Source organism: Bos javanicus, chromosome 18 (genome assembly GCF_032452875.1).
Source record: "Bos javanicus breed banteng chromosome 18, ARS-OSU_banteng_1.0, whole genome shotgun sequence".
In the NCBI taxonomy this organism is placed as follows: domain Eukaryota; kingdom Metazoa; phylum Chordata; class Mammalia; order Artiodactyla; family Bovidae; genus Bos; species Bos javanicus.
The window spans coordinates 14485111-14496579 of record NC_083885.1 but is presented as its reverse complement, the minus strand read 5'-3'; the positions used below and the strand labels follow the sequence as shown (position 1 = coordinate 14496579).

Sequence of the window (11469 nt, the reverse complement as noted above, 5' to 3'; positions counted from 1 at the left end):
TGAAGCTTCTGAGCATGCACACATGGCTGATTCGTGTTGATGTATGGCAGAAACCAACACGATATTGTAAAATAATTATCCTCCAATTAAAAATTAAATTAAAAAAAGAAAAAAGGACACTACTGGTGTAAAGTCCTGACAAGAAATTAGCAATGAATATTAAATGAAGAAAAGCTAAAAATAAAAAATATTTTTAAAAGCCACTATTACTGTATTTCGGCTTATAACTCCACTTTTCCTTGTATTATTTAATAGACAAATGCACAAGGCAATCATTATAAGTCTTAAAATATATAAAGATGTAATCTGTAAAAAAGATGTAATGTATTAAAGTAACAATCTAAATGAGAGATAGAGACACACAGGAACAAAGTATATACTGAAACTAACTGGTATTATTCAAATAATACAAACAAGGTATTATTAAGTTCCATTTAAATATTATTCAAGTAAGTTTAAGGTTGCCATAATATATGAACTGTAGTTCCCAAGGTAACCATGAACAAATCACTAAAAAAATATGGGAAAAGAGAATGGAATCAAGACGTATGCTTAAAAAAATGAACTAAATACAAAAGCAGGCAGTACTAGAAGAACTGAGCAACATAACAAAAACACAAGACATACATAAAACAAATAAATAAATGCAGAAGGAAATCCAGAAGAGAGCTGGGGTGGTTATACTAAAATCAGAACAGAATATGACCTAAAATTGTTACCAGAATCAAAGAATGACATTATATATTGATTTTTTAAAAAGTCAACCCATCAAGGAGTTAATATAACAGTATATACATGCCAAATAACAGAGCCCCAAAATGCACGAACTAAACACTGACAGAATTGAAGGGAGAAATAGACAGTTCCTCAACAGTAGTTGAAAACTTCAATTTCTCACTTTCATAATGGATGGAAATTCAGTAAGGATACAGAGGACCCGACCACTATACACTAGTCAGATTTCACAGACATATAGAGAACACTTCACCTGAAGCGGAACACACTCTTCTAGTGTGCACGTGGAGCAATCTCAAAGGAACAGGTCACTCACTGGGCACAAGACAACGCCCAATAAATCTGAAATGACTGGAGCAACACAAATAATCTTCTCTGACCATATTGGAATGAAGCTAGAAATCAATAACAGAAAGGAAAGTGGAAAATTCCAAACACATGGAAATTAAAGAACACTTACGTAACCAACGAGTCAAAGAAGAAATCACAAGGAAACTTTAAAAAATGCTTTGAGACTATAGAAAATGAAAAAACACAAAGGATGCAGTGAATGCAGAGGAACACCGAGGGACTCTTACAGCTGTAAACGACTGCTACCTAAAAAACAATGAAGTCAATAAGCACACCTTAGGGAACAAGAAAAAGAGGAGAAAACTAAACCCAAAGCCACTAGAAGAGGGAAAGGATAAATACTGGAGTGGAGATACATGAAACAAACAACAGAGCAAAACAAGTTGGTTCTTTGAAAAGTTCAATAGAATGAACAATTCTCTATATAAGCTAAGAAAAAAGACTCAAATTACTAAAAACGGGAGTGAACAAGCTGGCATTACGATGGATTTTGCAGAAACAAGGAAGGGTTATACAATAAACAATGCCAGCATATTAGAAAACCCAGACGAAAAGGACAAATATCTAGAAACACACAACTACCCGAACTGAAGAGGAAACAGAAGTCTAAATAGACCTATAAGAAATAGAGAGGCTAAGTCAGGAAACAAAAACAGCCCGAGCAAGCGAGCCCAGAATCAGATGACTTCACAGGTGAATTCTACCAAACATTAAGGAATTAACCTCAATCCATACCACACTCTTGCAAAAGTAGAAGGGGAAGGAACATCACTAAAGTTACTCAACATGCCCTAAGTTATGAGGACAGCACAACCCTGGTTCCAAAGTCAAAAACAACAAAGCAAAGAACTACAAGCCAGGATCCTATGAAAACAGATGCAAATATCCTCAAGAAAATACTATCAAATATCACTCACACATGGAATCTAATTTTAAAAATTACACCAATGAATTTACTCACCAAACAGAAACAGACTTACAGACTTCAAAAACAAATCTGTGATTACCAAAGGGGAGACATGGGGTGGGGATGAATCAGGGTCTTGGGATTAAGATACACAAAATACCATGTATAATATAAATAATCAGCAAGGACCTACTGTATAGCAGAGAGAACTCTACTCAATATTCTGTGATAATCTCTATGAGAAAAGAATCTGAAAAAGAATGGATATATGTATAACTGAAACACTTTGCTGTACACTGAAACTAACACAACACTATAAATCATCTATAAATAAAATTCTTTTAAAAAAGAAAGAAAATACTAGCAAGTTGAATCCACTAGAGCATGAAATGATTATACACTATGATCACGTGGGACTTATCCAAGGAATAGAAGGGTGGTTCCACACACAAAAATCAATCAACATAATAATATCACATGATTAGAAGGAAGAAAAAACCACATGATCATCTCAATTAATACAGAAAAGACATTCAATAAAATCCAGCATCATTTCATGATAAAACACTTTTCAAACCAGGAATAGCAGGAGAGTACCTCAACATGTCTCCAAGCTAACATCCCAAATACCCAAAGCTAATACAATAATCAGTGATGAGAGACTGAAAACTTTCCCTCTGAGATCTGGTTCAAGACAAGGAGGACTGCTTTCACCACTTCTATTTCCTGGTGGCTCAGACGGTAAAGAATCTGCCTGTAATACAGGAGACCCGGGTTCGATCCCTGGGTCGGGAAGATCCTCTAGAGAAGAGAATGGCCAACCCACTCCAGTATTCTTGCCTGGATAACTCCATGGACAGAGGGGCCTGGCAGGCTACAGTCCCTGTGGTCACAAAGAGTCAGACACAACTGAACGACTAACACACACACATTCAACACTATAATAGAAATTCTAGTCAGAGAAAGAAATAAAAGGCATTCAAATTAGACAGGAAGAAGTAAAACTCTCTATAGGCAGATGACTTGGTATCCCATGTATTAATAGAAAGTCCTGATAAAGAAGTTCAGCAAAATTGTTGGATACCAGTTTTTATTTTTTTAAATGACTTGTATTTCTATACACTTGTTGTGCTTTGTGCTTGGCCGTATCTGACTCTCTGCGATCCCATGGACTGTAGCCCGCCAGGCTCCTCTGTCCACGAAATTCTCCAGGCAAGAATACTGGAGTGGGTTGCCATTCCTTTCTCGAGGGGATTTTCCTGACCCAGGGATCCAAGCCACGTCTTTTGCATCTCCTGCACTGGGAAGTGAATTCTTTACCACTAGCGCCACCTGGGAAGCCCATACACAAGCAGTAAGCAATCTGAAAAGGAAATTTATTAGATAACCTCTCATTTACAATAGCATTAAAAAAAATTAGGAATAAATTTAATCACGCCCAAGATTTATAAACCAAAACCATAAAACCCTTCTGAAAGAAACTAAAGACAACTTAAATGAATGAAAAAACATCTTGTGAAACTTAATATGGTTAAGAGGACAATATTCCCCAAGCATTCTACAGATTGCCCAACATTCTTTTTTGCAGAAACAGAAAACGTGATCTTAAAATTCATATGGAGTTGCTAGTGAAAAATAGTCAAATAGTCAAAATCATCTTTAAAAAAAAAAGCATTGGTGAGCCCACACTTCTCAATTTCAAAATTGTAGCACAAAGCTCCAGTTTTCAAGACATTATGTTTCTGACATGAGGTCAGACATAGATCAGTGGAATAAAATTCAGAGTCCATATATTAACTACATGACTGGTTTAATCAAGGGTGCCAACATGATGCAATGGGAAAAAAATACATCTTTCAACAAATGATGCTTGGAAGTCTGGATATTCACATGCAAAACAATGAAGTTGGACCCTTATCACATATATAAAATTAAGTTAAATTACTTTAGATTAAAGCTCTAAGTCAAGAGCAGAAACTATAAAACAGAAGTCATAAGTCTTCATGGTCTTGAATTTGGTAATGGCTTCTTACATATGACACTACAACCATGAGCTCAAGGAAAAAATTAATAGAAGCTCATCAGCATTAAAAACATATGTACATCAAAAGACACAATAAAGAAAGTGAAAAGACAACCTACAAAATGGGAGAAAATATTTGCACATATATCTAATGATGCAAGGATTCAGAATAATATGCAAAGAACTCATACAACTCAACAACAAAAAGGCAGGCACCCCAAGTAAGAAACGGGCAAAACATTTCAGCAGTGTCTTCTCCAAAGACAAACATCCAACAAGCATATGAAAGTCTGCTCAATGTCACTGCTGCTGCTAAGTCACTTCAGTCATGTCCAACTCTGTGTGACCCCATAGACTGCAGCCCACCAGGCTCCCCTGTCCCTGGGATTCTCCAGGCAAGAACACTGGAGTGGGCTGCCATTTCCTTCTCCAGCGCATGAAAGTGAAAAGTGAAAGTGAAGTCGCTCAGTCGTGTCCGACTTTTAGCGACCCCATGAACTGCAGCCCACCAGACTCCTCCGTCCATGGGATTTTCCAGGCAAGAGTACTGGAGTGGGGTGCCACTGCCTTCTCCGGTCACTAGCCATTAGGAAAATGGAAATCAAAACCTCCCTGAGGGACTTCCCTGGTGGTTCAGTGGCTAAGACTTTGCTCCCAACAGAGTGGGCCCGGGTTCCATCCTGATCAGGAAACCAGATCCCACATGCCACAACTAAGCCCGGGGGCAGCCAAATAAATAAATAGTTAGAAACAAAAACAGGGACTTTCCTGGTGGTCCAGTGGTTAAGAATCTGCCTGCCAATGCCAGGGAAACGGGTTCGATCCCTGGCCCAAGAAGATTCCACATGCCGCGGGGCAACCAAGCCCGGGCGCCACAAGTACTGAGCGTGCGCCCTAGAGATGGCGCTGCACAGCTAAGAAGTCACCGAAAGGAGAAGCCCGCGCACCGGAACTAGAGAGTACCCCTCGACTTGCTGCAGCTAGAAAAAGCCCGCCTGCAGCAACAGAGACCCAGCGTAGCAAAAATAAATAAATAAACCTTAAAAAATAAAAAAACCTCAGTGAGCTTTCACTGCCAGGGCCCAAGGTTGATCGCTGATTGGAGAAACTGGACCCCCGCAAGCTTTGCAGTAGGGCCAAAACAAAAAATAAAAACACACACCGCATTGAAATATCTCACATAACCAGGACGTAGATAGATCTTTTTTTTTTTTTTTTTAAGAGAAAACAGGTGTTGGCAAGGAGGTGGACAACTTGGAACCTTCATATATCGCAGGCGGGAATGCAAAATACGCAACCACTGTGGAAAATGGCCTGGTGGTTCCTCAAAAAATTAAACACAGACACACTACAGGGCCCAGCCATTCCACTCCAAGGTATATACACCTGAAAGAAGTGAAAACAGGGACTCAAACACTTGTACACAAATCTTCACGGCAATACTAGTCACAACAAATAGTGGAAACAGCCTAAATGTCCGCCAAAGGATGAACGGACATGCACAATGTGACGAATCTGCATAATGCAATATTATGAAGCCACAAAAGGGAATGACGTCCTGATACCTGCGACACTGTGGGTGAACCTGGAAAACATTATTCTAAGTGAAAGCAGCCAGACCCCAAAGGCCACGCGCGGGCTGGCGGGCGGCCGCCAGGTGGCTGGAGGCGCTGGGACAGCGGTGATTACTCCGCTGTTACTTAATCGGTACCAGGTTTTCTTCCGTGGTGAGAAAGGTGGCGGTACCAAACATGGTTAGTTTTATGTGATGTGAATTGCTCCTCAGGAGAAAAAAAAAAAACAAAATTTAAACGTAATCTATAGGACCTATTTTAACTTTCCTGTAAAAAAGGAAAACGAAAAACAAACTCGACTTACCTTGTTCCCGGGACGGGAGAAGCCGAAGCGCAGCGAATACGAGCCTATCTCAAGGGAAGCCCAGCACCGGACGGAGGAACTCGTTCCGCTCGTGAAAATCTGTTCAATAAGCCTTCAATAAGCCTCAAACTTCTGAGGGCGCACAGCACCGAGCGGGGTCCCTCCATTCCGGACACCACGCTTTCCCGGGGCCGCAGCCTGGTGGCCACCCAGGAAGGTCAGAGCAAGCCACAGGAGCTGGACGGCCGGAGCCGCTCGCTCGCACGCTGCAGCGCCGCGGCCGGCCGCCGGGGAGCAGTGGTGGCCCGCGCTCCGCAGGCCTGGTCTCACGTCGGCATCGGGTCCAGGAAGTATCCGGCCCGCGACCCCCGCACGTCGCCCAAGCTCGGAGCCTCCTGAGGGAGCGTCCGCCCCGGGTCTGTGGGGTCGACGAAGAAGCCGCCTCGCGAGTCGCCTGCAGCCTCACACCGCTCAGACCTCGCGCGCACGTGAGCGCCCCTCCGGCCACGCCCCAAACCACGCTCCGCGCCAGGACGTCTCGCTGACCACGCCCCCGAAACCACGGGCCCAAGCCCCTCACCTGCCAGGTCCTCGAGGGCCCCGCCCCCATTCGCCCCGCCCTTCACCCGCGCTTTCCCCACAGGTTCCGCCCAGAGACCGCCTTTGCCGTCCAAGGCCCCGCCCCACCTCTCTCCGTGCCCCGCCCAGGTCCCGCCCCTCTAACAGCCAGAGCGCAGACACCTCCCCTCTCAGACCCCGCCCCGCCTAAACCGCCCCTATAAGGCCCCGCCCCTCACACACTGTCCCTCTCAAGCCCCGCCGCCACCGCCATAGTGCGTAGAGGCCTCGGATGGAGCACGAGGCGCGGGTTCTGCGCTTGGCCGGCGGCTTCGGCCGGGCCCGGTGCCTCCTGGCCGCCGCTTCGTGGCTACCGTGCGTGGCGCTGGGGTTGGCGCTGGGCTCGGAGCTCCTGCTCACCGCGCTGCCGGCACACCACTGCGGCTCAGACCCCGCGCGCGCCCCGAGCACCTGCCTGCCGCTAAGCTACCCCGAGTCCGTGCCCCGCGCCGGCTCCGACGGCGCTCGGCCCTGCTCACGCGGCTTGTACTACGCGCAGCCCGCCGCCGACCTGCTGCGCAGCCCGGTCACCCAGGTCTTCTGCTTCACTGCTCTGTCTCCCCCACCCTCTGTCCCCTCCTGGGGTTCTCCTCGCTCTCTGCCCTCGGTCGACGGGGACTGTCATCCTGGGGCTTTTGATTGGGGGGTCAGCCCCCTCCTGTCTGACGGTGTAGCAGATGTCCAAATAGGCAGGGTGCCAGGCCTAAAGGCAGAGTCTGAGGTTGGGGGCTGCCCAGGACGGCAGGCAGTCTGGGGAGGCGGAGGCAGTAAACTGAAGTTGAGCCGGTGAGTTTACAGAGGTCAGCAGTGCCATGAACATTCCAGCCGCCTGTGACTTTGGGGCTGTGTAGGTGTCCAGACTGGGTTCCCAAGAGTTTGAATCAAAGGAGTGATTTGTTCAGTTCCGTTTTGAAGAGCAGGTCTTTCCACTGTGAGGTGTGTGCAGGCTGGCCTAGAGGTAGGGGTGCCATGGAGACATCCCAGGCACCTGGGAGGGGTAACTGGGTAACTGGGACCTCCCACCCCCACCCCCCACTCACACACCCCCCAACTCCCACCCCCTCACCCCCCTCCCAGCTAGGGCCTGCCCACCCCTACCTCCCTCTTGGCAGCCTATGCCCCACAGCCACACCCCAGCCCAGGGAAGAAGGGCATCTGCTTGGAAACTGGGACAGGGTTGCCACATTCCTGCTTAGGCTCTTCTGGGGCCCTGAACCCTCTGGGCCTTCTCCTTCTGCCCACCTGTTTGGTGTGGTGACATATCCTTGTCTACCAGCTTTCACAAGCAATCAGATTTTAAAACAAAATCTCTGATGTAGTGTGACCCAAAATAATGTTAAGCTTAGGGAGAAGGAACAGGGTAGGCAGAGAGCTGCAAAGCTGGGGTCAAGGGCCCTTGGCTGGGACAAGCCGGTGAGCAAGGCCCCACAGCCTGTTCTGGAAGTGGCTCTTGAAGTGCAGAGGGTGGGGGAGGTGCAGGAGAGGCCTTGGGGCCAGCCTGGGGGAGGGTGATGGCTGGAGAAAGCAGGTGCAGCCCCGCCCAGGGAGGCATTGGGGCAGGACCTCTAGGGTCCTTTCTATCCTGACATTCAGGGAACTCCGGCAGGAGAGGAAAAGGAGGGTCTTGGCTAGCTGACGGGTAACTGGTGTCCCCAACAGAGGAATCTCGTGTGTGAGGATGGCTGGAAGGTGCCCCTGGAGCAGGTGGACCACCTCCTGGGCCAGTTGCTGGGCTGTGTCCTCCTGGGCCTGGGCTGTGACTGGTGAGGCGCTGCCCCTTCCCTCCTGCTCAGATAGCCCTCCCCTGAGCTCTCCTGACTGAATCGACGGCTGTCCCCTGCTGCCCACCAGGTTTGGCCGCCGGGCTGTGTTTGTGGGCTCCCTGGTGCTGGCCACGGGCCTGGGGGTCGGCGAGGCCCTGGTTGCCAGCTTTCCTGCCCTGCTGACTCTGCGGCTGCTTCGAGGGGGGGCCTTGGCAGGGGCGTCCCTCGCCCTCTATGTGGCTCGTGAGTACCATGGGGGGCCCTGGGAGGCGCCCACTCAGGCTAGGCGTCTGACCCATTGGAGGGTGCCTTTCCGGCACTCCAGTTGAGGGCCCTTCTCCAGAAGGCAGGAGAGACGCTGTTTACTCTGTGGGCTCTGCTTTTCGTGGGCAGGCCTGGGTGACAGAACAGGCCACACATTGGCCTCAGACGTCCAGGTCCTGGTCCTCCAGCCACTGGCCCTCACCTCCCTGGACAAAGCAGTCCTCCTGAGAGGCCTGGGCCTCAGGCTCTCCCTGTCTGCCCAGGCCTGGAGCTGTGTGACCCCCCAAACCGCCTGGCATTCTCCATGGGGGCTGGCCTCTTCTCAGTGGTGGGCACACTGCTGCTGCCTGGCCTGGCCCTCCTCGCCCAGGACTGGCAACTCTTGCAGGGACTGAGCGCCCTGGCAACGGGACTGCTGCTGCTCTTTTGGGGGTAAGTGAGCTGGGGTCATGTCCACTGCAGAGGCCATGTGTATCGCTTCCCTTTGATCGTTCAGCACCATGCAGGTGGGCACGGGACAGGGACACAGAGAGTCATGTGCTATGTATCCCCACTGGCTCCTGCCCTACGGGGAGGTCCTGCAACATCCTCACCCAAACCCTGCAGGTTTCCAGCCATGTTCCCCGAGTCTCCCTGCTGGCTGCTAGCCACAGGGCAGCCAGCCCGAGCCAGGAGGATCTTGTGGCACTTTGCCAAAGCCAGCGGTGTGGACCCCGAGAACAGCACGGAGGAGGAGAGCTCCCTGGCTATGGGTAATGGACCAGACAGGGAGAAGAGAGACCTGAGTGCTAGAGGAAGAAGGAAGGGCATCATCCCCTCACTGGTGCCCCATTATGTCTCCCGGTCCACAGAGCTGGATGTGCTGTGCGCGGGACACCCCCAGCCCCGGCACCACTCAGTCCTGGAGCTCCGGCACACACACGTCACCTGGAGGAACGCACTCATCCTGGGCTTCAGTTCGTGAGGAGGGGGGGTGTGGGCGGGCTGAGGGAGGGAGGGAGGGGTCTTCACCTTCCCCCTGGGTGAGATACCCGGCTCTGGCTGGGCTTGTAGCTTTGCATCCCTCCCAGGCTCATCAGTGGGGGCATCAGAGCCAGCTTCCTGCACAGCCTCGTCCCAAGTGAGCCCAGCTTTTATTGGCCCTACTTCCTGGCAGCTGGCCTGGAGGCAGCAGCCACCGTCTTCCTGCTCCTGACAGCAGATCTCTGGGGGCGCCGCTCAGTCCTGCTGCTGAGCACCTTGGTCCTGGTCCTGGCATCCCAGCTGCTCCTTGCAGGGGCCCAGTGTGAGTGTGGGGCCCTGCAGGCTGGCAGGGCTGTCCATGTTTGGCCAGGGGTTTGCCCAATGTGTGTGTGGGGGGGTAGTCCTGAGATGAGCCCCCTCCCAGAGCTGGGGAGGCAGGATGACGTTGCTGTTCACCCCATCCATCATCTCCCCACTGTGCACTCAGAGAAACTGAGGCCAAAAGAGTTGAGGGCCAAAATGATTCAGTAGACGGGGTTTAATGTAAGGGTTTGGATTGGATGAGGGCTTCCCTGGTGGCCCAAATGGTAAAGAATCTGCCTCCAACGCAAGGGACCTGGTTCAATCCCTAGGTTGGGAGAAGGGAATGGCAACCCACTCCAGTATTCTTGCCTGGAGAATCCCATGGACAGAGGAGCCTGGCAGGTTATGGTCCATGGGGTTGCAGAGTTGGACACGATTGATCAACTAACAATTTTGAATGAGGGCCAACTTCCAAGTGCAGGAGCAGAGAGGGAAAGCTAGTGAGGCCCAGAGCCTGGAGACACGGTGAGGGGAGGGAGGGCGCGTGGGCAGCGTGGGAGACTCTCCTCCTCTGCAGACCTGCCCAGCTGGATGGTGCTATTCCTCTCTGTCCTGGGGCTCTTGGCCTCCCAGACCGTGTCCGCTCTCAGCAGCCTCTTTTCAGCTGAGATCTTCCCCACGGTGATCAGGTGAGCAGGCCCTGCCAGCACACCCCAACGCTCCCCACACTCCCCATCTTCGTGCCATCAGGACGGGAGTTCAGCTGTCTCTTCCTGGGTGATGAGGGGCACGCTGGTCACAGAATGGTCTGCACATCAGCTCGGGAGTGGAGGACAGGGCAGTCAGAGATGAGAGCCCCCAGAGAGGGTGGGATTCCAGGGGAAAATTGACTGGATTTTCTAACGGAAAGGACAACTTTGGTTCCTGGACAGCTTTCCCCCAGACTTTTCAGGTGTTGTCATGGGACCCCCACACCTTGGCCCCCACTAAGGGTACCCACCCCGGGAGCACTGCGCACCCTGTGCAGCCATGTCCTACCGCCCTCTCTTGCAGGGGGGCCGGGTTGGGCCTGGTGCTGGGAGCTGGGTTCCTGGGCCAGGCAGCTGTCCCGCTCACCAAAATGCACGGCCGGCATGGCTTCTTCCTGCAACACGTGCTTTTCGCATCTTTCGCCCTCCTCGCCCTGCTGTGTGTCCTGCTGCTGCCGGAGAGCCGCGGCCGCACGCTGCCCCAATCGCTGCAGGAGGCTGACCGCCTGTGCCGCTCCCCGCTCCTCCGGGGCTGCCCACGCCAAGACCTCCTGCCTCTGCTGCCAGCCTCCCTCCCTGGGGCAGGAACACAGCTGGCCCAGGAGGGGTGACCAGGCTGCAGAGACACTGCCACCCACCAGTGCTGGTGGAAGGGACTTGGGAGGGTGGTGGGGAGCCGGCCTGTTTCCAGGCGCCCTGGCCCCCCTCCAAGTGAGGAAGATAAAGGTATGTGTGGAACTTGGCTTCTTCTCTGGCTCTTCCCTCAGGCCCCACTCTTGGCTGAAAGGGGCTTCTGGCATCCACCTCCCCCTCACAACCAGGCATCCATAGCCCCTCCCACAACCCCCCACCCCAGGAACAGCTGGGGGCCAGCCAGCTGCCACAGCTCTGGTGGAACTGAGGTGGCGGAGGCCA

The 11469-nt window shown here is 51.1% G+C and overlaps 1 protein-coding gene across 6 annotated transcripts; it reads left to right on the top strand.

Annotated features, from left to right (window-relative positions):
* Positions 1 to 6496: 6496 nt before the first annotated feature.
* On the top strand, positions 6497 to 11466 carry SLC22A31 (solute carrier family 22 member 31). 6 transcript variants are annotated; one of them, XM_061387035.1, is made up of 9 exons: positions 6497 to 7047; positions 8172 to 8275; positions 8364 to 8518; positions 8928 to 8971; positions 9146 to 9291; positions 9391 to 9495; positions 9610 to 9824; positions 10383 to 10494; positions 10859 to 11296. In XM_061387035.1, the coding sequence occupies exons 1-9, from the start codon at positions 6745 to 6747 to the stop codon at positions 11163 to 11165; spliced, it is 1491 nt and encodes a 496-aa protein (XP_061243019.1). In that variant the 5' UTR covers positions 6497 to 6744; the 3' UTR covers positions 11166 to 11296. The 6 variants fall into 6 exon arrangements, with proteins under 6 accessions (XP_061243019.1, XP_061243017.1, XP_061243018.1 ...); XM_061387033.1 differs by having other exon boundaries at positions 8803 to 8971; positions 9391 to 9499; XM_061387034.1 differs by lacking the exon at positions 10383 to 10494 and having other exon boundaries at positions 9391 to 9499; positions 9593 to 9824; positions 10859 to 11466.
* Positions 11467 to 11469: the final 3 nt, after the last annotated feature.